At 52.0% G+C, this 27,505-nt stretch overlaps 9 protein-coding genes and 1 non-coding gene across 10 annotated transcripts; 4 read left to right on the forward strand and 6 right to left on the reverse strand.

The window, feature by feature from the left end:
- Positions 1-409: 409 nt before the first annotated feature.
- On the forward strand, positions 410-1,600 carry K460DRAFT_347680 (kinase-like protein; the record flags this gene model as incomplete). Its single annotated transcript, XM_040931358.1, has 1 exon — positions 410-1,600. The coding sequence occupies one exon, from the start codon at positions 410-412 to the stop codon at positions 1,295-1,297; it is 888 nt and encodes a 295-aa protein (XP_040783631.1). The 3' UTR covers positions 1,298-1,600.
- A 4,139-nt stretch (positions 1,601-5,739) lies between these two features.
- On the forward strand, positions 5,740-7,299 carry K460DRAFT_295237 (14-3-3 protein; the record flags this gene model as incomplete). Its single annotated transcript, XM_040929545.1, has 1 exon — positions 5,740-7,299. The coding sequence occupies one exon, from the start codon at positions 5,740-5,742 to the stop codon at positions 7,297-7,299; it is 1,560 nt and encodes a 519-aa protein (XP_040783632.1).
- Positions 7,300-8,415: 1,116 nt separating this feature from the next.
- K460DRAFT_371071 (TPR-like protein) lies at positions 8,416-10,617 on the reverse strand. Its single transcript, XM_040934273.1, has one exon. The coding sequence runs from the start codon at positions 10,567-10,569 to the stop codon at positions 8,530-8,532; it is 2,040 nt and encodes a 679-aa protein (XP_040783633.1). The 5' UTR covers positions 10,570-10,617; the 3' UTR covers positions 8,416-8,529.
- Positions 10,618-10,843: 226 nt separating this feature from the next.
- On the forward strand, positions 10,844-12,821 carry K460DRAFT_371072 (U4/U6 small nuclear ribonucleoprotein Prp31). The gene has a single exon (XM_040934274.1). The coding sequence runs from the start codon at positions 10,959-10,961 to the stop codon at positions 12,636-12,638; it is 1,680 nt and encodes a 559-aa protein (XP_040783634.1). The 5' UTR covers positions 10,844-10,958; the 3' UTR covers positions 12,639-12,821.
- Positions 12,822-13,122: 301 nt separating this feature from the next.
- Positions 13,123-13,236, reverse strand: K460DRAFT_t71. The gene has a single exon. It is a non-coding gene; the product is annotated as a tRNA-Ile (tRNA).
- Positions 13,237-13,738: 502 nt separating this feature from the next.
- On the reverse strand, positions 13,739-14,403 carry K460DRAFT_371073 (uncharacterized protein). Its single transcript, XM_040934275.1, has one exon. It carries the CDS (start codon positions 14,312-14,314, stop codon positions 14,000-14,002), a length of 315 nt encoding a protein of 104 aa, XP_040783635.1. The 5' UTR covers positions 14,315-14,403; the 3' UTR covers positions 13,739-13,999.
- Positions 14,404-15,589: 1,186 nt separating this feature from the next.
- On the reverse strand, positions 15,590-17,683 carry K460DRAFT_380802 (uncharacterized protein; the record flags this gene model as incomplete). The annotated part of the gene is made up of 3 exons (XM_040935293.1): positions 15,590-16,461; positions 16,516-16,948; positions 17,114-17,683. 3 exons carry the CDS (start codon positions 17,681-17,683, stop codon positions 15,590-15,592), a joined length of 1,875 nt encoding a protein of 624 aa, XP_040783636.1.
- A 2,749-nt stretch (positions 17,684-20,432) lies between these two features.
- On the reverse strand, positions 20,433-22,546 carry K460DRAFT_198062 (glyoxylate reductase). The gene is made up of 7 exons (XM_040927165.1): positions 22,479-22,546; positions 22,327-22,432; positions 21,925-22,139; positions 21,403-21,806; positions 21,062-21,301; positions 20,756-20,850; positions 20,433-20,698 (listed from the first exon to the last, which is right to left on the reverse strand). Exons 2-7 carry the CDS (start codon positions 22,362-22,364, stop codon positions 20,632-20,634), a joined length of 1,059 nt encoding a protein of 352 aa, XP_040783637.1. The 5' UTR covers positions 22,365-22,432; positions 22,479-22,546; the 3' UTR covers positions 20,433-20,631.
- Positions 22,547-23,522: 976 nt separating this feature from the next.
- K460DRAFT_294523 (MFS general substrate transporter) lies at positions 23,523-25,304 on the reverse strand (the record flags this gene model as incomplete). Its single annotated transcript, XM_040929498.1, has 4 exons — positions 23,523-24,555; positions 24,617-24,633; positions 24,690-24,944; positions 25,005-25,304. The coding sequence occupies 4 exons, from the start codon at positions 25,302-25,304 to the stop codon at positions 23,523-23,525; spliced, it is 1,605 nt and encodes a 534-aa protein (XP_040783638.1).
- A 730-nt stretch (positions 25,305-26,034) lies between these two features.
- On the forward strand, positions 26,035-27,425 carry K460DRAFT_198185 (Clavaminate synthase-like protein). The gene is made up of 2 exons (XM_040927166.1): positions 26,035-26,376; positions 26,425-27,425. Exons 1-2 carry the CDS (start codon positions 26,152-26,154, stop codon positions 27,355-27,357), a joined length of 1,158 nt encoding a protein of 385 aa, XP_040783639.1. The 5' UTR covers positions 26,035-26,151; the 3' UTR covers positions 27,358-27,425.
- Positions 27,426-27,505: the final 80 nt, after the last annotated feature.

Below are 27,505 nucleotides of genomic sequence, written 5' to 3' on the forward strand. Positions count from 1 at the left end.
CTCAATGGCTGGGTAGGAACCAAGACTTACGAAAGTTCTCAAAGTTACAGGTCCACAAGGTAAAATGCTGCAAGCGCTTGAGAGTTAACACTGTTCACAGTGCCAAAAGGAGAACTTTAAGTGAACGTTCCGCCCGATCTTGTGCATGCGTGGAGAAATCGCATCCAGTCTTTAACTTCGAGTTCAATTGAAACATAGCAGGGCGAGCCAAATGTGATCTAAAGTAGGAGGTATCAAGGCTCTATATATAGTGGTAGTGAATTAGAAGATGCTCAAAGATGTAGCCAAGAAGTGTCGGACCGACACACGTGACAAACGGTGGCGCGACATGCGTCTATGGCCCGTGCACCTCATCCTGAGAATCTTATGAAGATGCACCTTTCTTCCCCTCAACTCCAAGTTCTGCAACATGACGTCCTACAGCCTCCCCTACTATGCCGATCCAGCAACGCTCCCAGCACAGTTGCCGACAATTGAAGAGATCGGCGCGGCCCAAGACATCCTTGGCGACAAGTTAGCGACCAAGGTCGTAGCTATTGGCGATCACTTTGTCGTCAAGTACGGACCACAAGCCGATCTTCTAGAAGGCGAAACAATGCTCTTTTTACAAAACTGCTCGTCTGTTCCAGTACCGCGTGTATACGCACTCTTTTGGAGCCCCAATACTAAGATTAAATATATTGTTATGGAGCGGATCAAAGGTCAGGACCTTTCTTTGATATGGGCAAGACTAGATCACGCAGCAAAGGAGACATTAGCAATTAAACTCCGATCCATATTCACGGAGTTGCGACAATTAACGTCGCCAGGGGGATACTGCAGTGTTGGACACCGAGGGTTACCGGATGGTATTTTCTGGACAAACAACGCCTTACAGCCGTTCGCTGGCCCGTTCGAGACAGAGTCTGATTTGAATAAGGCCATGGTGGCAAAATACGTAGAGGACGGGCTCTCTAAGCACAAGGCAGAATACTACACTCGCACCTTCAAAGAAGTTCTTCAAGATCACCCGCCCGTATTCACACACGCGGACTTCCAGCGCAAGAACGTTATAATCCGCACCTCTTCGAAACCCCCTACCGATCAATTAGGAGAACAGCCACACGCAGAACTAGAAATTGTGATGATTGACTGGGAGTTTGCGGGCTGGTATCCAAATTATTGGGAATACGCACGCACCATATTTGCCTGTGGAAGATGGGAAGACGATTGGAGTCTTTGGGTGGACATGATATTAGAGCCCTTTCGAAACGAGTACGTCTGGACGAACATGTTTCTCTCAGAGCTATGGTCTTGAGATTGATTACGATTAGGCAAGCCTGGATGCATACGCTCCTGAGAGAGTTCTGGTGTTAATATTGACCAGAAACATCTATGATAGGATAGGGACGACATAAAAGATGGTGGCGTGGCGTGGAAACAGGATAGACGTGAGTACAGTGTTAATCCTAGGTTTACTCCGAGGGTCTATAAATCGAGTCATATAACAACCGGGCAGTCTTATCTTATCTTCTTATTCGCCCCTATGGTAGAAAAAAAGTAGAACGAGAAACTTGTAGCGAGAGGTTTGATTAGTCGTTCGAATGTTCAGATCGAGGATGAAGAGCACAAGACGGGGCGAGATGCAACCAACGCTTTGTTGTGAGCGAGCTGTGGTTCAAATGGAGGGGCTGGGCACTTTTTTAGACGTGTGCATGTGCGAAGCCGAAAGGGCTCCTTAAACTGGGCATGTGACGCAGCCATGTTGTCGCTATTTTCTGCTATCCATGCTATACTGCGAGGATGCACTTTCGGACATGCAGGCGGCGAGTCAATAGGGTGACATCTGTTCGTGGTATCGTATCCGCCATATGCAACTACGTTCCCGTCTGGTAGGGATACTGCAAGCTGCATCCCTGACTGTGAGCCGCGTAGCGGGCCGTTCGGTCCCGCCCTAAAGTCGTGGGGTACCTTACATGTGGAGCGAGAAACAAATGTCTGAACTACATATATTCTATCAGAACTTTGAGTACACTTTAAGCTTAGACAATGAAAAGGGGTGGCGTTCGTGATGTTCAAAAAGGTACATTAAATAACCATGAATATATGTCGTTCTTCTCTCAAGGTGTACCTCACAGCCGTAATCTATAACTCCCAGTCCAATCCTATACCATACCAAACGCCTATCAATACCATCAGTGCGCAGTTTTTTCATGGCACTAGGAGCATGGTCAGTATTGCATTCTTCTCAAGAGCGATTACGTTGACTAATTCTCACCTATCGAGGACACACAGCGCAAGGTGTCTCAACCTTGACAGTTGCCAGAATGATACCATCTTGGCCTCTTGCGCATTTCTGCTGAATCATTTGTCCTTTCGGACATAGCTGCTGGAATACCATCGTCGTGTGACCGCACTTGTGGGAGTATGCGTGGTAGAAGCACATCGTGGTTTGTGGTTGGAGCAACGGTAGAGGAGGTTCGTCGATGCTGACTCTGATCGAGGCTTGGGCGAAGATGCTGCGTCTTCGAAGAGGAAGTACTCGACGGGAGTGAGATTCGGAGATACGCTCAAGACCCTATTCCAACGTCAGACATAGCTCTAACTCATCTTACATCTTATTAATAGAGTGTGGTGTGGTTCGCCGCGCTTACCTTTGTGTTCAGTCTGAGTTATCGGTATCAGAAGCGAGCGCCTTGGTGTGAGCGAGTGATGGAGTAACGCGATTGTTAAGAAATGAGTGACTGGAAACGCAGGAGATTGTATAGTGTGTAAGTCGTGTTCTTGTCCAAGTCTACGATTACAGTGCATGCTCTTTATAAATTGTCTCCTACCTAGCCCCACCCCATGATTGCTTCTCGTTGCTTAAGTTGCGCAGTTTGACTCCTGCGGGCAACAATGTGACTAGAGTGCAAGCTATACCGTGAGCTTGTGTGAGTGGTACCTTGGAAACCGCTGAGCTTGGTTTCCCATCGGGATCATCAACGCCGGGTCGTAAACCATCACCGAATGTGGTTTCAAGGTTGGACAGCTCAGTTGCCGCTCACGAGCGTGTTGGTGAGATTCCCTCTCTCAGACGATGCTGCAATATTAACATCGTAGTCAGCAACAAGCTACAGCAGGACCGTGCGGGTAGACGAGGTACCGATTAACTATTGGGGATCCCAAAGTGGTACAACGCGTGCCTCCCGGTAAGACGTACTCAGCAGAGGAATCTAAATCCTAATCTAGATTACGGCAACATCAGCCCTGCTGGATTGGTAAAACTGCTAGCGTAAAGTGATTCAGGGTGTTTGCTTCATTTGTCGGATGTGATTCCTCGCAGAAACGTTAATGTTTTCCTGCTTTGCCGCCTAACCGTCGGAACATGGCATGGCTCTCCCTGAACACTTGTTCTTGTTGCATTGATTTCAAAGGAAAGACTACTTGGCAGTCGGTCTTCGGTTCATCGAGATATGGAAGAACGGTGGGGTCTAGTGGCTGAACATTCAAGCAAGAGGCCTCGGCACCGTTGAACAGCCGCGCAGGGTTGACTTCTGCAAATCCTACGATGTCGTCATGCTTAGTAGATCTCGAGCTTGACGAGGCTGGTTAGGTGACGAAGATGTTTGCCGAAGTTCCACTACGGTGTTGGCTAGCATTTTCGGAAATTCCACCCAATTAGAGGGTGGTCTCACCGCCAATTCAGCGGTGCAAACATGCTGCAAGTGGTGCATATGAGCGCGTATGACGAAGCGGTTAGCTGAGGCTTGTTCGTACTAGTCACCTTGTTAGAGCTCTTGCTCGTTCGTTGAAAAGCCGAATATAGGTAAAGCCAATATTGGGATTGGCTTGTTTTCGCCTCCCCAAGGCTGTGGGTGCAGAATGCTCCACCCACGATGTACCCCAAGTTGCATCTTGAAGGAGGAAATGGCCGGGACCTGTCGTCTTTCCTGGGAGAGTCTGGTCAGCCTGCAACCTGTTGCTCGTCTCCACCGTGGGGTTCCTAGGAAGTGCTGGCCCCCCGTCTCTGATATGAAAGGGCTGTCAAGGGTCTCTTCGCGGGTAGGAGGGAGGAGAAGATGATGGAATACTGCACCCCACCAGGTCGTGGAATGATGCGCTGGCACACGGTTGTCGTTCGTTCATCTGAGACCCCAGGATGAGGCACAGCCCTGCAGGTGCACACGTCGTTGGCAACCCTCGAGAAGCGGGCGACATCGCAGAGGTGTCGTCGTCGATCGAGGCGACGACGAGATGGCAGCTCTAGCCTCCAATGCCAGCTGGCAACGCCCCATCTGAACTATTAACGTGAAAAAAGCCTATGCATGAGACGGTTGTAGTTTAGCGGAGCGCTCGACGCTTGACACGTCAACCCATGGCTCGCCTGTCTGCATATTGACGCAGGAGCTGCACCTGCATCTCTAGGAGCGCGGCATAGATTGAACGGGTTAATACTAGCATCGATTGCCTTTGCGTTCGCCCTGCCATTTCTCTCCTTCGCCGTCGTTGTGAGTTAGTTGTGTGTGCGCGCTCAGGCACTGCGCGCCCTCTCTTGCCCGTCTCTCTCACCACCAAGCCGAAGGTGGTCGCGACACCAAGATAGCCCCACCGGCTAGCAGAAGAGCACTCGACGGCCATCCCACGGGCATAGTCGCAAAGCTGGAGTCTCTGGGTGTGTGTGCGGCCCAAATTCGCTTCCCTCCACCGCTTAAAACACAGCATTGACCTCTCCTACACCGCCTGCCAAACGTCACGGCTTTAATATCATCGCATACCCTCACGCGCTGGACAATTGAAGCTGGAGAAGGTCGCCATGCGCTGTCCGAGGCCTCCGACACACATCTCCCAGCCACCTAGCATCTCACACACGAGGCCTGACGTCTGCTAGCCCGTCGCAAAAGCTCCCGCGTCGCCTCATTCATTGCGCGCTTCCATTGGCTCAGCCGCTGTCTCCGTCCATCGAATGGGAGTAGAGCTACGAGTCTACGCAACAACACCATTGCGACTTGTCCATTTTGAGGTAAACGACTTGTCTGCAAGCCATGCCACGCCATGTGCGTTGTTGAATACTTCGAGTCCATCGCTGACAGCTGTCCAGCTACCTTCCAAATACTTCTGGCGTTGACTCGAGCTTTCTGTACATTACCACCGGTCCTTCCACCCTCGGCCTTGTCACAAACATCTGTATCGAGTACTATTCTCACTATCATCATCATTGCCTAATCCAGCAAATCTCCGAGTGGCGCCTAGCAAATCCATTGGGCCCTGTATTGTCAATCTCCGGCTTGAGCTATCACGAGAATTACCATTCACTCGAGGAGCCACCGCGCACGGCCACCCGGTCGGCTGTCGAAACGTATCAATTGGCTAGTACTGGCTGCTTAGGCTTCGACTCCTCATCTCCTCGGCGGCATCACCGTACGGCGTCATCGGTCAGCTCGGACCGGGCTGCACTGTGTCTATCCATCTGGAGATACAGCGCAACGGTCCGGGTTGGCGGTTAACAGTAAGCGACCGCTTTCACTTGGGCGGCGACATCACTAGGTGGTGGGTGCTAGGTCCACTATTATCAACTCTCCACAATTGGGTCTGCAGGAAGTGTCAACGAGTTTCTACCCTCGCGGCATTCACTGTACGTTCTGAGTCGAAGGTTTGTGAGCCCCGAGTGTCCTTATCTCTCACACGTCCTTTCCGTATAGCTTCGCAACCAGTCGTCGTCATCGCTGCTCCTTGACGGTCAACGAGCTGACGAACTACCATCAGACCCAGCGCTAGAAGATGGCCTCTTTGGACTTCGATCAGAAATTCCTCGGTCGAATAGCCAAGCAAACATCAGACTCCAACCCTTTCCTCTCTGGTGCTCTCTACCAGATTCTAGGTCTATCCGTCTTACTGGCTCGGAGACTCATCCGCGCCAGAAAGCTTCGCAAGCTAGATACAAGTCGAGACACGCCCTCCCTCGCAGCATATCAACACATACTATGGATATCTCGCGAAGGTCTGTCCATACTAGAGCTCTATGTGCTCCCCTACGCGCAAGACAATCAACATGGGCCAGAATGTAGGGTTCTAAGCGTCAAGCTACGAGCGAGCTTTTACCACATCTTCTGCCTATTCCACAACCACCCACCTGTCACAACAACCAATATGGAAACGACTGACTCTCGAACACTCGGTGCGCCTCAGATGTCACTTTCGCCAAGAAACGGCAACGGACAGGGTCGCAAGACAGATCCGCCAGGACTGTCACCTTTATCGAAGCGCGCTGGTAAGCAGCCTACTCTCCGCGAACCCATCGACTCGATCGTATCCGAAACCTCGTTCGTCACGAATCCGTATGCAGCAGGAGGACCAGTTGGGACACCGTCACCCAGACCTCCACTCAATGCGCCTCCGGGGCTCAATCCCGTCCCCATTCCGCAACCCTCATCATTCATACTACCACCTTTGAACTTTGTCCCCCTAGCTAGTGGCTATTTCTCGACAGCGACATCATACGCCACCCAGTTTCTTCCTGGTTCACATCCTTTGAGATTGTCTGTGGCTCTTGAACACAGCGCGTTCCTCTGGGACTGTGTTCATGACCATGAAGCATCAAGACGGGTCGCTAGGCGCGCAATCAAAGACGTGTACCGCGCCCAAGAAGCTATGGATGATACCGAGTTTGAGGACGCTGCAGAGCTCGTGGGGATCCTCGGGAGAATGATGAAGCGCAAAAGCTGGGAAGGTACACCTCGAGTGGGAGGGATGGGGAGCCCGGAGCCTGTCACCCAAGGCGCTGCCCAAGCCGGTGTTGCCGACAATGAACAGAGCATTAGAGCCAATGTCGCCCCTCATCAACAAAGCCCACAGAGCAACAGGCGGGCAGCTGAACGCCCCCCAATTACCGATGCTTCCGTGCAAAGTCAGCCAAGAGGCCCTGTCCGTAGTAGATCGACCTCTACCAGCAAGGCTACATCTCGAAAGAAAGAGAGTGGCAGCTACGAGAACACACCACGATCAGAGACACAACGTTCCACGGGAGGTGGGAGTCAGGACACAACGCCACGTGCAAGGCATGTCAGTGTAGAAAGCGGCTCCAGCACAACGCCCAGGGCGACGCAAGGTGTTGGCCGCTCTCCCGCGACGCCTTCGACGGTCCGATCTACGCACCAGCCTTCCGGCAGCGGAGGATCCCATAAACGAACACCTGTTGTTGGAAACTCCACACCCGTCACACCAAGTGCGGCCGCAACATTCGCTTCAGACACAGTTCGCAACTCGCCTACCCTTCGTCGATCACCACCGATACGATCCTCGCCATCACAAGAAAGTACGTACTCCAGGCAGCAGAGGTGACTGGCGGAGACGGGACAGGAAAGAACCAGGAAAATGGAAGTACAGTGGACCGTGCCAGATCGAGAGGCTGAAATAGTGCTTTTGCCGTCCACCCAGCCCTCGTCGGTCTCGTCAACTCCCGTGGATTACGCAAGACCCCTCCCGCCTCCATATTGAGTTCTCTGGAGCTTTCATGCGCATCAACCGCTTCCACTCCTGTATTTCCGTCCCGTCGATACATTGCCTCAGCGCACCGGCCATAAGCCACACAACACGCCATGCTACCAACACCCCCGCCGCCACCCGATCATCCGATCCCACTACTGTACCATACCGGTGTTCACAGGCCATACATACCGTCGCCATTTTCTTTTCGGTCCCTGCATTGTAGCAATACGGATGATACCAAAAGCGTTGCTCTTCCTGGGCGGCCTTTTTTTGCATTAATATTTGGTTGTTTCACCTGCCTGGAGTTTAATGGGTCCTATTATTTGCTTTTGGCTGCTTTTACTCGTTCGAGATACCACTCCGTTGGTCCCTATTCATTGCATGCATGCCTTTGGGATATTTTGGTAGATATTCTGGATCAAGACGAATTGGATACATTGGACTGTCTTTTGGACCTATTTTGACCCCTTTGGATCTTTGTTTGACGACTCCCCGTTCGGCCCGGCGAGCTTGCTACTCGTTGAAGTACTGACGTGCATATGTTTAGGATTTAACATGCCTCCTCTGTACCGAGAATGAAGGATGTGTGCCTAGCAGGCTGAACGACACTCAAACATACTTACACGCCTCTCTAGTCCAAGGCTCTAATAAGCTAATCTTTAATGAAACCAGCGCAACATTCTGTGAAAGGAGGTCCATGGTCCCACATTGCTTTTCCCAGACCAAGACAGCCCACAGTTTATTGATACCAAATCAAGACTGCATCGATTGGTAACACTTAAATCAAAAACATACTCTTTCTCCGCCAAGGCGCAACAGCTTAGCAACATTGTATCAAGGTAAATTTGCTACTGCAGTTAGCAAGGCCGCAGCATATAAAGAAGGGCTCAAGGCAAAGCGAAGACGAAGGGATACCTAAACCCTTTGCCTTTCTGCTACACATTTCAGCTATAGATTTGAAGCTCAAAAATTCTGCATGGAATAAATCCAGGCATGGGGTCCTATTAGAATCGCTATAGTAACCGACTATCCGTACAATTACATCACCTAACACCATGCCTCTCCCCACAATACACACGCAGCCTAAGCGCCATTCTGCCCCTCTCCAGCTTGCGCTTGCGCTTGCGCCATCTTCCACCTCTGCGCATTGGCCATGAGTTTGGCCAATTTGGCCGCGCTCTCGTCGTCGGCCGGGAAGACATAGTCGACGTACTCCTCGAACGAGTCGTCGTCCAGCTTTCTCCTCTTCTTAACCTTTCTCGGCATCTGTTTCTCAATCTTTTCTTGGTCCTCTTTACTACCGTGTATGGCTTCGAAAGAGCGCCATGCATTGAGTAAAGCGACGCGGTCTTCTTTGAGGTCCTTGTCCTTGAGACGTTGGTGAGCACGGTCGAAGATGGCGCGGGCGCGTGCCTTTGCATCATCTGAGATGGGGCGATCTTCATCTTCATCAGCGTCGCTGTCTGGCACGCCGATTTCGAATTGTGCCCATGATATCCAGACTTTGACGTGGTCGGTCTTTTGTAGCAGACGCTCGTACAACGCCCTAGTCCGCTCGTACTCGCCCTCCCCTTCTTCGAAATCAATATATGCCTTCCACAGGAGTTCAGGCATATCGAGTTGCGATTCATCGACAGCAAGCTCGAAGATTGCGCGCGCGCGTTCCAGATCATCAAGCCCGCGCTCGAGTTCGGCGAATTTGATCCATGTTTGCGAATTTGTGCCGCTCCATTCGATCCACTTTGTGTAGAGCTGGCGACACCGGCCAAACTCGAAGAGCTTCATTTCCAGCTCAATGTAGCCTTTGAATAGCTTGTCTTTTGGACACATGCCGATTGCCTGACCGAGAAGCTTTCTTGCGGTCGTAAGCTGACCTTGACGGACCTCAAAGTGAGCGAACATTAACCAAACCTTCGCAAAAGTGAAGCGCTTGTGTGGAAGGAGACGAATGCACTCCTGGTATATTTGCCTTGTCCGTTCGATGTCTCTTGTGACTATCTCTTCCCACGCGGCGTAATTTAGGAAAATGTATATGTAGCGTCTCCAATGTCGTTTCTCCTGTGTCGGCGGTATCTGTGCTATGGCTCGCTCGTATACGTCTCGTACGCGGTCGGTGTTTCCAGACGTCTCTTCTAACCGCGCAAAGTCGATCCAAGCGTCGTAATTCTTGGGGTTCTCCTTAATTTGCTCTTCGTAGTGTACTCTTCGTTTTGATAAAATCACGTCCTCGATGCCGTCCCTATCACCGTACTGCTTTTCGAACGTGGTGAAAGCTCGATGGAGATGGACCGATTTCGAACGTGGCATCCTGTCCAGAGCGAACTTGTAAATGGCGCGTGCCCGCTCCAACTCCTTCAGCCTCGCTTCGAACTTCGCATAGGACATGAAAAGCTTCTCGTCCATGAACTCGTCGCCGAGCGTCTCCACTGCCGTGCCATATACATCCCGGACGAGATCGCTGGTGCCATTCTCTTCCTCAAACTTTGCCCATTTGATCCAGTTCTTCGGTTCTGGATGCACGACAGTGAAGCGCTCGAAGATTGCCCTAGCTCTTTCAAACTCGCCGTGTCTCTTCTCCAACTTGATGTACGATGACCAGGCGGCCTCTTCTGGTTCCCACTGCATCCACCGCTCAAAGACGGACCGCGCACCGTCAATGTTGCCAAGGGTCTCCTCCATGTACACGTATTTGTACCACAGTTTATCGACACGCGGCAGAATGGTGACAGCGCGATCCAGGAGGTTGCGCGCATGGTTGATATTTCTCGTCTTCATCTCGGCTTCAATGTACCTCAGCCATAGCGTAACACTCGTGCTGTCGACATCCAGCGCTCGCTCAAAGACGGACCGCGCACGCCTGTATTCCTTCTGTTCAAGTTCCCATGCCGCGTATCTCGTCCAGTTGTTCATATTTATTCTGTTCCTTCTAACATAATCCTCAAACTCCTTGCGCTTTCTCCCTTGAAACTCCCGCAGCTCCTCTTGGTCAGCAAAGCGCTGCGTTGGCGCCTTGAGCTTCTCATCTTGACGGTCGACAGCTTCGCGGAGCAGCTGTTCGGCAGAGATCTGGATGGGCGCCGCGGCCTTGTTCTTGACGCGTGGAGGTCCTCGTGAGCTCTCCATAGTGACGACTACGGGCGCAGTGGCTGCGAGGTTGATGGAGAGTCGGTGTCTTAAAGCTTGGGTTGTTGAAAGTTCAAGATGCCCTTACCGCCTGGCAATATTTCTCCGCGCCAAGCTTTCTGCACTTTCACGTCACCCGCGGTCGCGACTGCTTAGCTCCCTCTCCAACTACGGAATTTGTCACCACCACATACCTCATCGGCGGCCACTCCAGACACAAGGTACGTATAAGACTGCGCCTATCTGAGCCCAGCACTCAACCAGACATCACTAGGAGGCAACCTCCGGCCGCCGTTGCGACTCCACTTCGACAACTGCCTTCGCGCATCAACTTGCTCCATCCCGCACACCCACGCAGCCCCAACACCAGGACAAAGTAATAGATCAACATGGCGACACTCGAGCAGGAGCTTATGGCCGACTTCGCCGACTCTGGGGATGAAGATGTCGCGGATCTGGAAAACGATTTTGGTGAAGCACACGACTCCCCAGAGGCCGATGGCGATGATGATGCCATGGTAGACGAGGAGGCAGAATACGAGGCGGAGCAAAAAAAGTTGAAGAAGGGTCCGGCGGATATTCGCGGTGCACAGAACCTGATGACCAACCTCGAACCCGTGCTCCAGCAGATCGATGAAGTCAAAGACCGCATGGAGGAGGTTATGGATGGCGAGTCGATAGAGGATAATCCTGAATATCAGCTGTTGAAGGAAGCGAACGAGTACTCGACACAAATCGACGGCGAGATCGCAGCTGTGCACAAATTCATCCGGGACCATTATTCTCAACGTTTTCCATATTTGGAAGAACTGATTAAGAATCCTGTCTCCTATGCTAAAACGGTTGCCATCCTGCAGAACGGCCCTTTCGATGACATCAAAACCATTGCGCAAAAGGCGGACAATCTTGTGGGGGTACCATTAAAGAGCATTTTAGATGGTCCACTGCTCATGGTGGTCATCGTCGAGGGCACGCGGATACAGACTAGCGATCTCACAGAAACGGAGCTCGAAGTCATCGTAGGCGCCTGTCAGCTGCTGCTCTACTTGGACAAAGCGAGGGGGACACTCATTTCATACGTACAGTCACGCATGACCATCTTTGCGCCCAATCTCACCGCGCTGGTGGGTTCGCTGACAGGTTCATCTCTGATCGCCAGTGCGGGTGGATTGGCCGGTCTGGCGAAAACCCCAGCCTGCAACATCGCGCCCCTCGGCTCCAATCGGTCCACAGGGTTGGGTCTATCAACCAATATCGGTATACGAAATCAAGGATACCTGTTCCATAGCCAAATCATTAGGGAGATACGGCAAGACTTGAAAAAACAGGCACTCAGAATTGTTGCGGCTAAGGTCATCTTGGCTGCACGTGTCGACTTTGTACATTCTGCCGCCGACGGCTCGACAGGCCTTCAACTCAAGGAAGATTGCGAACGCAGGCTTGAAAAGCTCGGGCAGGCGCCTCCAAATCAAGGTGTGCGCGCATTGCCTACTCCAGATGACAAGCCATCACGGAAGCGTGGTGGAAGGAGAGCACGTAAGGCAAAGGAGGCAACAGCTCTGACCGAGATCCGCAAAGCGCAGAACCGCATGGCGTTTGGTAAAGAGGAGAAGGAAGTCGGCTACGGCGACTCGGTCAAGGGAATGGGCATGATTGGTGCCACGGACACGGGTCGTCTCCGCGCACAACAAATCGACCCCAAGACGCGCGCAAAACTGTCCAAGAAGAATCCTGGATGGGGCGGCGATACGACCCTTGGCGCTGCGTCGTCTCTCAAGGGTTTCGGTGCAGGAGGCACAGCCACGAGTTTGCGCGCTCAGGGTCTGAGGACTGGTGGTGTGGGCTTAGGCGGTGCAGGAACTAGTTCGATTGCGTTCACGCCAGTTCAGGGTCTGGAACTTGTGGACCCGAAGAAGAGGGATGAGATGCAGAGGAAGAGGAAAGCAGATGAGGATCGGTGGTTCAAGGGCGGTTCGTTTACGAACTTGAATGGCGGAGCGTCGAAGGTTGACGCGGGCGGATTCAAGGTCCCTGCGTTGCCTAACAAGAAGGCGAAGACAGATTCATAGATGCATTTTCAGCTGGTGACGAAGAGGACGAGGCATTCTTGGCGCTTAGGTGGGACTCATCTATCGGACACGAGCATTGGGCGGCGTTTTGGCTGACCGATATTTTATGTATCGGTTCAGCATGGAGATATCCACGTGTAAAAGTAGTCTCGAGTAGTGCAATAATCAGTCAATCTTCAATCAGTATGTCTTTCCTTTCCGTGCAAGTGAACTGCCTAGGCCTTGGGATGGAAACTTTGCATAGTTGATCACTCTGCCTATTCGTAGTTCACTATACGAAAGCGAAACAACAGGATATGTGCTGCTAACCGTGTCTTTTAGCTAACCACTATATACCTCTTGCTCACTCCCCTCACCGCACCTGGATTTCCCAAAAAGAAAGAGTAAAATTCCCATCTTCATTACCCCACCCCGCTACATGAACGAGTCTGGAGTGAGCGTAGAGCGTCAAGTCATCCAATCCAGCAAAAAAGGAACAATTACATGGTCAGTACGAGGGTCGAACTCGCGACCTTGGCGTATACAAAGCAGGAAAGACTCTCACAAGTCAGAGCAAGCTTATTAGCACCACGCTCTAAACCAACTGAGCTAACCGACCGATTGGATTCGTTGTGTCTTCACGTGATTGAACGTCGTCGAAATCTAACTTTATATACGCAGACATCTTGAGAAGAAGAGGAGGAGGAGGAGGAGGAGGAAGTGAATCTATGGATAGATAGCAGGATAGATTGTTTGAACGAAATAAATTGTGGGGATGTTGGTTAGGAGGGAAATTGTCGGAGGAGACAAGTCCAATGAACTAACGAACTTGTTGGGGCTTGTTAATACATGCTACTAAATGAATTTTTCGCAACTACTAAAAATGTCTTGAGGGCCTTGTGGCTGCTGCATTATGATTTTCTTCCTCTCAAGATCTGTTTGCATAGCACGCCACAGAGTTGGTGGGGACGGGACGGGACATGGAAGTTTTTTTTAGTTAGCGGGTTGAGGTGGGGTCTTTGACGGCCAGATTTTGCCATATCCTACCTATACACCAAATACGTTAATAATCAAGAAGTAATGTACATGATCTGACGATCATTGAAGTGGTGCGTGGATAAGGTCTACTCCTTACACGGTGCTCGGTACTTGAGCTAGCACACAGACTCAACGTAGGACCTTAGGTCGTAAGAATCACGCAGGGAGTTGGGGTCACACGTCCGCCTTGTTCACAGTCCCAACCTGCACTTTACGCCCCCAGCCAGGACAACGGTTCATACCGCGTCGTCGTATTCGGTAGCTTCGGAGTTGTCAGACGCTCTTCCGGACCGCTGTGACAGGCAAGATTTGCAATGCATATGCTGTGACTCCTTCCTTTCGATCTAGCAAGCCCCTTCTTCGTTCAACCAGTTGCGTGCTTCCCGATCCCAAACATGGCCAACCACCTCAACGTTCTCGAGCAGCACGGCAGGTTCGGAGATGAGCCGAAGGGGTTCGGCGGCAGTTCGTCGCGGTTTCGAACACAAACCGCATGTTCGCGTCGTAGCTGTTTTACAGGAATGGCGGCACTTCCGAGTGGGTTCGCTTCGGCAGCTGGGGCGACAGAGTTGCAACCTTTGTACAAACACACAGCATGAGTGATCGGCGCCGCAGCCCTTCCAGCACAGTGGAAATTCTCCGACCGTTGTGTCCTGCATTGTATGGCGTCGCACGTCATGCGCCTCGGAATCTGCCGTCTACACTGAACTTCGTAAAGGCCGAGCTATGACGTGCAAAGATGATCGAGACGCTCTTCATCCAAATGAACAATCACTTCGAAGTGGATGCACCATGGATTGTATAGCTCTTCGTTTTCTCCCCGAGAGCTGCTGGTTCGGAAGGGACCTGCTTCTTCAACGGTGAGTGACACCAGAGTGGCGGTGAGCTGAGCTTCATCATTCCCTTAATAGCCCTGAAATGGGAGTGATTGGATCGAATTACCACACCTAATCAAACATTAGTCCTGAGAAGGGGTATTGTTTGAATAGCTACCCGTTGTCCTGGACCCTGTTGTGTTACAAGATGACGTCTTTGTACCATGCAGCTAGGAAACCGACGCCATGAATAATCTTTAGTGGGATCGGCGGATAGCTCGCTTTCGAAGGAGGGCCCGATGGAAGTGGATTTGGCACGTCCCGACTCCGCTTACTACCGAGTAACAAGGGATAAGGAGAGACTGATGTAGAGTTGGAGCAATATGCTACAGTGACCCGAAAGGATCCATGCTGCCACGACATGAACGAAAGCGACTATTCGTGTGAGTTTTTGAGTGGCTGTGGCGAGGATGGAAGAATCAAGTGATCGATGACAGCGACTTCTCCAAATTGAAAAAAAAAACCCAAAGTGTGAACTCCTTGATTTAATACTGCTTCGTTTCAAACCCGTCAACCCATTGCGGCTCGTGTTAAATCATGTCATAAACCAAACCCACGAAAGCATCTTCTGCAGATCCAGGAAGAATACAGATTAGGTAGTCTCTGGTATTGAGACAGAAGAATGTAACGCAAGACGTATTCGAGTCGAACGGGGTATATCTTGTGATGCCTGCCCAAAATGCTGTCGTTACCACCAGCTCCACGCGCTAGATGCAGAGTGCGCCTAAGCGGCGAGAAGAAAGAATCAAAAGGCTTAAACATGTGTCATGTAAAGGTGTATGGAGGGAGGAAAAGCAATATACTCATGAACGATAGTTAAGGAAATCAACCCAGATGAGAGCAACTAAACGCCCGCTCAAGCATGCAATGTCGAGAAAAACAGCAAATTCTTCCAATATACCAACTTGGATGCCTTCGTGACTCAATGCAGTTTTTTTGGAGGTTTGGTATGGCATCACGAAGGCATCCAGCCTATCCTAATGCAGGATCTAGCAAATGTGACGGGATGTGCACTAGCCTGTGACTGCGTAAGTGCCCTGACGTCCCGCAAGTTTCAGGCTATGAAGATCTTGACACAGTCCAAGATAGCATGGCCATATCACAAATACGGGCCAAGACTTGCTGTGTAGCTGATCGGCTTTCGTGGCTGATGAAAGACATTGCAACTAGTAGCTTGTTGAGATCGCTTTCCGCATGCTGATTGACTGGAGCTGGCAATGCATTTGGGAAACCGCCCAATCGACTGCCATAGTGACGGGCGATTGCGATTGAATAAATGGCATCGCGCACCTCCTGCATGTGCAAGACGTTGCGCATTGTCGCGAGAGCGTGATCTGCAGCACCCGGCGGCGCAGTCTCGGAGTCGGAGTATTGGGCAAAATCACCCAGGGACTGCCAGAAGTCGACCTCTGCTCTCTTGGCTTCTTGGATATCGGCAGGATACGATAATTGACGCAGAGGGTTCACCTCCATATTTTGGTTCGTCAACAGAGCCTCCAGGATGTCAAATCGAGCTCGGACTTCTCTCAATGAGATATCGTCGTTTTCGGCGAAACCATTTGCGGAACTGCCGGCTCCATTGGTGGTCGGTGATGTGTGTTTGCAGCTACCCAGCAAATGCCATATCAGGCGTGCTTCTTGACTGAAGACACCAGTCATGTCAGTGGTGGATGATTTGTACTTGATCGTTTCGGTGAAGTAGGCAGCCTCTTCGTGTAGGGTCCTATCGGCGAATACTCTGTTCAGTGCATTGTTGTTTGTAGAAAACCACGTGGTTTGAAGCATAAAATCGAGTCCCTGGCAATAGTCGTTGACAAATATCTGGGTAAAGTCGTCGTCAAGGCCAGGTGGTACGGGTGTGCTACGCTGGGGAACCTCTGGCGGGCTGTGGTTGCAGATGCCATAGATGTCGTCGACATTCAGTCGCTTGCCTGTAACGTAAAGTTAGTATCGAGACAGTTTTGATCCGTGTACACAGTGCTAACCTTTGATGGGCTCGGGCGGCGGTTGTGGTGGGTAAGAGTTGGCACCCGGCGGTCCTCTCATTGCGGGATCCATTGCGTGCACGCCGTTGTAGGGTGGTGGGTTGGTGTGCATTCCTGGGCCTGACTGCGCGAGCGCAGGGTCAATGGCGTTGAAGTTCTCTGACTGATGCCCACCGCTCGTTGCAGAAGCGGCAGACGCGAAGCCTGCCGAAGAGGCAGGTGCGTAGCCCTGGGGTACCGGGCTCTCGCTGTATGGGGCAGCTGCTGGCGGTGCAGATGCGGGTGCTGGCGTCGACGAGTGCGGTGCAGGTACAGAATTGGGGGCGGGTTGTATCTGGGCTGGACCGGCCTGCTGCTTGAAGATGGGATCGTAGCCAAGACACTCTCGCTTGCTCTTTTGACAATTCCTACACATAGGGTGGGCCTCGTCGCACTTTATTGGTAGTGTGGTTAGCGCATGTGTAAGTGAAAGGGTGAGGGTTTGGCTCGCTCGCTTCATGGTGGCTCGGTTAAGTTAAGAGAGCGGACAAACCGCGACCCTCGCCTCGCGCGTCACCATTGCGCCTGCCAATCGCATGCCATTGAACTCCGCACTTACCTTTATTCTTCTCTTGCGACATGTCAGACATCCAGTCTTGGTGCGACGCTTGATCTCCTTCTTATGGCGGCCGCCCGAGAGGACCCGCTGGTCTGCGCCCTGCGGCGGTAGCTGGTATCGCATCGCGTTGAATTGCGCCGGGCCCATGTTGCCCATGTTACCCATGGGCTGGCCGGGCTGCGAATGCGCGGCGTGGGGATAGTATTGCTGCATTGCGTGTTGCGGCGGTGGGAGTGGAGAGCCCATGGGCTGCTGTGTGGATTGGGATTGCTGGGGCGGTTGCTGTCCGTCCTGCAGACGTATCGGCGGCAGGTTGAGCGGAGGCAGCGACATGTTGGCGCCCTGCGGCGACCCTCGATAGGGCTCGTTGCTCTGCTGTCCCTGGGGCGGTGGGTATGTGTACGTGGGTTGCATCGAGGGCGACGGGTACGAGTGCGGCGAGGGATAGGCAACGGCCTGCTGCTGTCGCGACTGCTGGCCGTTTGGGTCTGCCATGGTGGATTGCGAAAAGTGCGATGGGGCAGGCGAATATGGCGCAGAGGTGAACTGGGCCGAAAACTCGTGTGACATGGGCTACCAATCGACACGGCCACCAGGGGCGCGACACAGACTTGGGGGTTGACTTTTGCGAAGCACGCAGCCGTGTCTCGCTAGAAGCAGCAGCAAGATGGAGGAGAGACGGCTAGGACTGGGATATGTTGTTGGCGAGGCGTGATGGGCGCCAGATCAAGCTAAAAGCGCCAGGGGGGGGGGGAGGGCCTCGGTTCGACGCCGGTCTGCAAGTCGAACCTGCAGTCGTACACTGGGGCGGGACAGTAGATTAGCAACGCGTTGGCGAGAGAAGCCAGCCGGCGGCGTAGGGTCGTCGCTAGGCGGCGCTGGACGGGAGAACAAGGGGACTAGCTGGGCACTGGAGCGCTGAGCGATGGACGGGCGGCCAGATACATGGACAAAAACACGTCAAGAATGAATGCCGCGCGACATGCTCTCCAACGAAAGGGAGGGCGGCAGCAAGCAGAGCACTGGCACACCCAATAGCCAGCGAGGCAGGCCACAGGCGTCGGCCCAGCTCCTAGCCGCCTTGAGAAGGTAAAAAGGCCCAGTGCGCGCGCGATGAAGGCTGGAAAGTGGAAACTTACAGCACTGGAGTTGCGCAGCGGCCTCGCTTATGGGCGGGAGGCAGGGTACAGCGCCAGCTCCCAACGGGTGGTGCAGATTCTCGGTAAATGACAATGGATGGATGAATGAATGGCTTGTTGGACGAGCGGCCGAACCAAAGCTGCGCCAGCGACTGATGAAAGGGGATGGGCGTCTTGATCAAGGCGGAGAGGCTGCTGAACACGACCCCCCGGTGGGAATTGGAACAAGATGCAATGCTGAGCGCCACTAGTCCCCATCCGACCAATCACGTGCCTTGCTTCTCTCTCTCGACACACCACACACACACATACACACCCCCCCTTTGCGCATCTCAATCCTCCACGTCGGTTCTTCCTGCAATCAGCTCCCGAGACGGCGCCTCTCTCGCCCTCCACCTTGCCCCCCGACTTGCTGGCGGGACTGCGTGCATGGGCGAACCACCTTACCTTAGCCAAGCTGTCATGCAGCGCGCGATATGTCATTACAGCAGCTCAGCACCCGCTGTCAAGTCACTCTTGGCCTTGGTGCCATTACCGTCCAACTAGACACGGTAGATGCGGCAAGGCGCGTCCGCCCCGACGCGACCTGCCACGCTGGTACAGAGAGCGGTTTGCATTCCCCCGATCCCTTTCCGACTTGGACGGGCCAAATTTCATTAAGGCTGATTGCTGCAGTACCTGGGTCCCGGTGCAGCCGGAGCGAGCGGGACGTCTTCTCGAAGACACTTGATAGAGCTGCTTTGGCCCCGGCCGCCTCCCCTGCTTTTGATATATCGCTTTCGCTTGCACTCGCGTTTGCTGCAACCCCAACCATGACCCAGAGTTACCACCATGACTTTGCAAATCAATGAGTGATTGGGCATGCCCGCATCCAGCATCCCACATCTGCGTCCCCGGGCCGACTTCCCCTCCCATCGGTGCGTATCGTCATATCAGAGGGGTGCTGACAAGGCGAGGCAAAACTCCGCCTTGTGCAATGTCATTTCCCATGCCATTTACCCGCAGACGGCGAGGTCTCAAGAGCAGCCTCAAGATGCAGCCACCTCACGCGGTACCTCCAGGCAATCATTCACCCTAGTGACTGTGTTGCGCTTGTTGGAGCTAGACTCAGCCTGAGTATCGGAAACGATATTCGGTGCTACCCATGGCCATCAACGAATAAAGACAATACGTACCGCGTTGCAGCCGTTACTTGACCGATTGACCGAAGCTGAGTGCGACGGTCCTGTGTAGCAGGTCCTTCAGGCCGAGAGTCTACGCTCATTCGGAAGAGTAGTATTGGGATATGCATAGTTCAGCATGGATGGACCAAGCACAGCTTACCGCACCTGAGGTGCAGCCGCGAAAACTTTGAAGATACCCAACCCGGGATTCGCCAGTCACTCTGCTACCCCTTTTCATAGACGGCGAGATGACAAAACGGACAGCGAAGCTTCTGCGCACTTTCTTAGAGTCTGACAACATGACTAACCTGCATTGCCGTCCGCCGTTGCACGAGCAAAGACCCTGGAATAAGGGCTGATGAGTTGGAGGCGCATGTCGATCCGGTTTTGTGCGACGAAGAGCAGCAGGGCAAAGACAGACCAATGACCCACAGTTTCCACATCTTGTGCGTGTCCACGTCCGCTGCATGCAGAATTTCCAACATGAATCATCAAGCGACGAGGTCACAACTTCAAAGGATCCCGTTTCTCGTTTATCGTGCGAACGCCAGGTCAGGGATGGCCCCAGCAACCCCAAGAGGTTCTGGGAGAATCTCGCAAGCGCCACCGAGCGGGCCTGCCCCACGCTTAGGAACACCACCACCACCACCACCACCTAAGCTAACGTGTTGGTTGTGCTCCAATGTAGCGGTTCATCGGGGCACGAACGTCTCGCGTACATTTTCAAACCACGACAGCCGCCAGTTCCGCAATTGGATATGCACATGCAGGTGTCCTTCACGAGACATGGGCGACTTTGCAGGAAGAGGAACACGGTGACACATCTCGGAGTACACCCAAAGGAACAACCTCGCATGCCCGATGATACTCTCCCACAACTATTGGCATGTCACAGCCGATCGTCCCCATGTGGATCGTAGTGACCTCAAAGGGCAAAAACTACGGGACGATACGCGCTGCTCGTTACTTGTTGTGGGATATCAAACACTGACACTTGTTCAAGGCATTTCACTCGCACGCGTTAGGCAGTTGCGCCGGATGGATGGTGCAGGACGATAGCTATCGTTGTATCCTTCTTACCGACACCGACGTGAGAGCTCCACGCAAGTCAATACTGCATGCTCCCAATGTGTGTTGTGTTCATGCATTGTGCCAATGGGCAACTAGCGATCACTCAGCTAAAGCCATGCGAATGGGTTTGCAACTCCAGCGAGAGCTAGCAGCATGTCAGAGGCACAACATAGCCAGTCTCTGATCGCTTGCCTCTTGCCAATTGAATTTCGCTTGGGCGTTCAGTTGACAGCCAAACCAAGAAAAGAGCTTCAGGTGCCATAGCTCACCAGCATGCTTGCTCAGGTACAACATCCCTCAGTGAGCCCTTTTCCAGTGCGCTGCGCACGTTTGCGATAGTTTTTTCCTCCATCGCTGTCTGTGTCTGTTCTCAGGGTCAGCCCAACTTTGCTGGCATCTCCCTCCTTCCTTTCCGAGCGAGGGCGGGACCAAAGGACGCGCTACGGAACGCGAAGAAGAAGGTGCGACCTGTTGGTACATCTCCGTCAACGTCTCCGCGTTCTGTACTTCGCGACGCTCGCGGCTTTGGGACAGATGAAGTATTGACAGAAAGGGGACGCGATTGAGTGACTCACCTCTACACTCCATGTACCCATGTGCGGCAATAACATGACGTTTGGGTTCGCTTTCAAACCGGGATGAATATCCGGCTCTGCCTCGTACACATCCAACCCTACGGAAGATACCTTGCCGCTGTCTAACGCTTCTACCAGTGCTCCTTCATCTATGACAGCCCCTCGAGCAGTATTGACCAGAACCACACCATGTTTCATCTGTTCGAACTCCCGGGTCGACAACATATGTCTCGTGTCTGCCTTCGGCAGGTCAGCCCATCAATAGCAACCAAGACATTGCTACCAGCTATCAATGCACTAAGCAAGGATAATCCGGTAATTCAACAATGAAGCTCACTCACATTGAGAGGAATGTTGATGCTGATGATGTCGCTCCGAGCTAACAGGCTTTCAAACGTCGCGTACTCAGCACCCCCAGCCAGAGGCTCACTGAGCTCCTTGCGGTTGTGGTAGATTATCCGCATTCCAAACGCTTCAGCTTTGCTCTTCAAATTCCGCCCGATACCCCCTAGTCCTAGGATGCCGAGCGTCTTTCCCTGTGGATCATGGCCCAGTGGAGGCGGAGGGTGTCCTCGCCAATTGCCTTCACGCAGCGTCGTCATTGGTACATTCAGTCTTCGAAGTGCTCCAAGGATGAGGAACATGGCGGTATCGGCTGTAGAGTCATTTACGGCGTCAGGTGTGTTGGATACCTTCACGCCTCGATTGGAACACGCGTGAACGTCGATCTGATCGTACCCGGCACCTACAAAGTACACAAAGTTAGCGTCGCGTGCACCTCTCGATAAACGCAGACAACTACAAAGGTCTCCTTGTCCCTCAGAACGTGGATTCCACACCCAGAATGAGATATGCGCCCGCACCATTGTGGCATATGAATTTGACACTCGCTGGTAGAGCTGTGACTAGCTCCTCATCCAATCGTCCGGTCATATCCACGCTTTCGAAGGTTCTGTATATGACCAGAACATCATCCAATGTTCCCTTTCTACACTCATCGATGAAATCGGTACGATTGCGGGCCCGCGGCTCCACAAGTTCGGCGAGAGGTGACAGTGAATTCCACGATTCAGTAGCACTGTTAATGATAAAACAGTCAGCGATGCAAAACGACTTATTAATTTCGTATTACAGGATTTTGGTTCGATTGCGCCTGCGTACAATGTCGCCGCTAAGTAGCTTATGACTTCATCTTGCGGCAACTTTCGAGAACCTGCATCGTCGCTCTTGAAGAGAAGAAAACTGCATCATCCTTTGTCACTCACTGTTCGACTCGGCCAAGGAGCAGTACTTTGGGCCTCATGCCGCCTCCAGTCCCCTATCCTAAGCCAGATACGCAATCTCCGCTCGACCAGTATATGCTGTTTGGGACTAGTTGTACATTAGCTAACGTCACAGCAACTGAAGGTCCACCTACATCTAGCTTCATGAATTGATGTGGTGTAGTTATATGGATCAGGCGATGCAAGGCCGACTACGAGTTTTTGGACAGAGATCAATGGTCGTGGCAATCAAATTCGCGACAAATTCTTGCATCATCACCGGAAGTTTCCTACAATCGTAGAGACGCGTCCTGATACCCCGCGGCCCTCGAGTTTCATTCGACCACGAAATCACCCCACTAATGCACTTGCACCTTTATCAGGAAAACCTCCAGTAATGTGCGAAGTCGGCGGGAACAACAACGAAGCGGTGAGTGCGGTGTCCTTGTTTTCTTGTCTTCTTGGATACGTGGAAACTTTCGAAACCATGCGACCGCGGCAGTTTCAATGCCTCGGGATGCACTTGTACTTATCTCCCGGTGGATCTTTGGCCATGTGGTGTCACGGGGTTGTCTATCGCTAATTCTTACTGGGCTATAGCTGCTGCATGATAGGAGATCCTGCATGTCTGCGTCCGACAGCGCGGTTACGGCATCGCGTATCAGTATGCACACTGATATCTTCGTGTCTTCTGGGTGGTGGACGTATAGCTTGTAGACGCTATTGTACGCTCCGATAGGCGATGGTATAGTCGCCAGCTCCACCTTCCCCACAAAACTACGAAATTAGAAGGAAGATTAAGAACATGGCAATGTATGGTCCATCGGGTCAAAACCGATAATACACAAGCGAAGGGGAGCGGGAGTCGGTACAGATTCAACCCTCCAACAACACTACCATTCAACTTATTTTCGGGGCTTGTGAGCGAACATGAGCGGAAGTCATCCGAAATCAGTTCCCAAAATACTACTACTTGACTGATATATGTAACATACTGACGTTCTCATCAGTGAGACATTTTCTGCTGCTTTGCTGCTGAAGTTCAGATAGTGGAGATAGAAGTCGATGACGTAATCATCTAATTCCGGTTCAGCCGCTGGAACAAGACTTTGGTTACACTTTACATTGACTACATCCATTGAATGATACCTTCTTTCAACCAGATAGCAAAGCCTCTATATTGGCCCACGAAAGTACGATTACTTCTGCCCAACCGCCACTTCCTTCCCAAGCCCCGCATCAGTCGCAACCTCGGAACTGGCGTTTGATGCTACAGGCGCTTCCACATCTTGTACGGCCTCATTCTCTCGCGCCCTCCTCTTGGTGTCTGTCTTCTGCAGCAATCGAAGTATCTGCGTCAATACTATCATCGCTACACCCAAGGTAGAAGCCGCTGTGAAACCTGTCTTAAAGCGCGGCGCGTCTGCGGTCCTCCACACTGCGATTGTATACCAGATAGACATGGTGTAGCTGAACATGTTCGACGCCGCGATAACGAAGCCTCGCATCTCGTGATCGTGGGGGATGAGGTCCGCGTACCACGCAAAATAAGGACCAGGTACGCCAGCAGAGAAATACGCAATATAGTACGCGAAGAACTTCACGTTATCAGACACATGCCAAGCCGCCAGTATGACTACACCAATCAAGGTTCCAGCCTGCATGACGACAATGGCTGGCCAGCGACGTCCTTTCAACAGCGGCGAATCTGAAAGCGCACCAGCCAACAGCTGTACGACAACGCCAACAGCAACTTGTCCAGTTGGCCAGACGTTCCTCTCGTAGACGGAATGACCCTTGGACTTCAACCAGAGGGCCATGACGGGTTGGTAGACGGGGAAGCTTCCTTGGACGAACCAATATCCGAGGGGCAAGACCCAGAATTGCCATTGCTTTGCGATGTGGAAGAACTTTTTTCGCGTCCATGGATTATGCCCAAGGGGTTTCTGTCCTTCGTTGATCAGGCGCTGGCACTGCCGCTGTGCCTCTTCTTTCGTGATATAGAAGGCCTTGGTAGTTTCCGGGAAATCGGGGATGAAGAAGTAACCCAGGAAAGCGATAGGGAGTGAGATGACGCCACAGACGATGTATAGCCACTGCCAGCCCGCTCTCCCGTGCACTCCGTCCAGGCCCTTGTACGCTCCGGCTTGCAGGTACCCACTAAACATGCCTGCGAGAGCTGCCGTGCAATAAAACAAGGCTGTACGCTTGCCTCTTTCTTCTTTCGTATACCTAAGGTAGAGGTAAGTGGTTAGTATATGTCTTAGATGAAGTTGTATGGGGAAATTCTCACCAGCTTCCAATAAGATACTAAAGAGAATTAGCACAGTGACCAGACACATTGAAAAGGTAGGGAAAGTACTCACGATCATAACAGGGAAGTAACCGCTTTCACAAAGCCCAATCAGAAATCGAATGGCGTACAGATGGGACGTAGTCTTTATCGACGAAGTGCAAAAGGTCAAGACAGACCAGAAAATCTCGAGCGTGGGAATGAGGATAGAAGGGCGAACTTTTGTTGCCAACATGACTGCGGGCAACTGGCCGACAACATATCCTGCAGTAAAACAATTGCCGGCATATGTTAGTTCGCTCCCAGTCATGTGCAATGCCTCTTTCATCTACCATTCTGGTCAGCAATCGTAGGTCTCGATAGGGTCTCGATAGACTCGACAACGTACTCCTGAGACGTATGCGTTGTTGATATTCGATTGATCTAGGTTCTTGCTGAAGTAGCCGAGGCAGGCAGCGACCAAGAGAAAAGTGTCCAACTTCCGCAAGAACCACTTCTCTTCAGCGGACTTATCTGGATTGTCCCAAACATATCGTTGAATTGATCGAAGAGTACGGCGCGTAGCACCAACGAATCCCGGCTTCTCCCAGGGCTTAGGTCCGGCTGGTGCTGGTGGACTTGTATCTCTCGAGGAAGAGGCTTCGGGTAGGCCTCGTGTCTGGATTTCCAGCTCTCCTTTTGTTGCCATGTTCGCCAGAAAAAGGGACAAGATTAGGCCTGGAACGACCAAGAGAAGCGCGGTTGGAGCTACATCAAAATCCTTCAAAGATCGACGACATATATACAGCTGACCCTAGATCAACATTCATCGTTCTGAAAATCCCACAAGCCATTGCGCAATCAGCACCAGTCTTCCATCATCGGATGCGCAGCACCTTTAAGGCACAGTAGCTATTACTGCGGAGTATGTTCGGCACTTCAAAAAAATAATAGTATCATCCCACGCCTGAGCTCTGGGCCTAGAGTGTATATGCGTTCGACAACCTAGCCATTCAACATGTCCGCTTTACCTCCGACAAGCCCATTCGGGGTAACGCGATAATCGCCCTTTCATGATTCGACGATTCGAGTTGTGATGGATAAAATTAGCCTCGCAAACGATGATTATGAACGTTTTGTTGATGGAGTCGCAATGCAGGGAGTCCATTGCGACATCTGATAACGGCAACGACCCGCGCGCTAACGAACATGGTTGCATCCGACACTGCAACTCCAGATATCTCCACCAACGTGCTACAGCCGATGCACACGATCAAGACCTTTACGGGGAATTATGGATCCCGACGACCCGACGCAGCTGATGTGTGCATATCCTGACAAATGCACGGAACCGGCATCGCAATGACAACATTGAGGGGTTGATTGACGAAATCATGGTTCATAGAATCCCTGTAAATAAGGAGAACGCGGTCCTCGTCTATTCGACAAGCTTCAGACAAGACGCTTCTTAAAGCCTTGTAACGCTCACTGTTCAGTGCCATTAATCGATCTAATATAGTACAAGCAATAGTTTCTACTTCTCAGAACCGAAGACCATGGCTACAACTACCATCGAAGCAGCTACAGCAAAGCTATCAGTCGCAGACGACTTCTCAAAGTATGACTTTGCCAACCTTAAGCCATACGTCCACCCACCGGAGACAAAAGAAGACTTGCCATGGGCGGAGCTTGTGACTCTCGACCTTGAGGACTACGGTCGGCCTGGAGGCAAAGAGAGGTTGGCCAAGCAACTGGAACATGCTGTTCATCACGTTGGCTTTGTACGTTATAATTAATACGTCTATATCACACTTACTAACTTTCTCTAGTTCTACGTGAAGAACTTTGGCTTAACTCAGGAGCAAGTTGACCGTCAGTTCACATTAGCAAAACACTTCTTCGAGCTGCCCACATCTGAGAAAGAGAAGTTTGAAATAGACTACAAAGCCGCCGACTACAACGGATGGCGCCGACCTGGTCGTTCGGCGAACCCCAATGCAGACAACATTGAGATTTACAACATTCCCAAGTTTACCGACGACTTCAAGGGCAAATACGACCAGCCGGACCTTATCAAGGCGCATCTTCCAGAGATTGAGGTCTTTCAACGCGCTCTGCATTCCAATGTTGTTCTACCACTACTTCGTCTGTTTGCCATCGTGCTTCAATTGCCCGATGAAGAATACCTCGTCAAGCAGCACAGCTTTGAGAAGAAGTCGGAAGACCATTTCCGCTATATGATCTACCACCCACGCACGGAAGAAGAATGGGCCACAGCAAAATACGGCGCAACAGGTGGCCACACCGATCTCGGCACCGTCACATTGCTCTTCCGCCAGCCCGTCGCAGGCCTCCAGATCCTTGGAGAAAACGGTGAATGGACGTGGGTCAGCGCCCAACCCGGCACAATCACCGTCAACCTCGCAGACACCATCTCCCACCTCACAGGCGGCTGGCTCAAGTCCTCGGTGCATCGCGTTTCCGCCCCGCCCAAGGATCAGCGACAGTATGAACGCACGGGTCTGTTATACTTTGCGCGTCCTCACAACGACACCAAATTGCTTCCGATTACGGATTCGCCCGTCCTGCAGAAAGCGGGTGTGAAGCCGCGGTTCGAGAAGATTGTTACCGTGGAAGAGTGGGTCAAGGCGAAGCAGACGCTGCAGCTCAATCCTGAGATTGCCGAGAAGAGGTGGGCGGAGAGGGGAGATGGGAAGGTCGAGGTCATTGCTGGATTCCATGATCAGCGGTATAAGGAGTAGGGTATTTCAGTCTGTATATGAGGGATAGGTATGACATGCTTTTATTGAGTAAGCAGTACTGCGGAAGGACTAGATACCCAGGTGGCTGGGGGTTACATGATATCCAGGGTGATATTACGGGTTTCAAAGTTCAACGCTATAGGAGCGC

The sequence above is a fragment of the Cucurbitaria berberidis genome, assembly GCF_010015615.1.
Source record: "Cucurbitaria berberidis CBS 394.84 unplaced genomic scaffold K460scaffold_6, whole genome shotgun sequence".
NCBI lineage: Eukaryota > Fungi > Ascomycota > Dothideomycetes > Pleosporales > Cucurbitariaceae > Cucurbitaria > Cucurbitaria berberidis.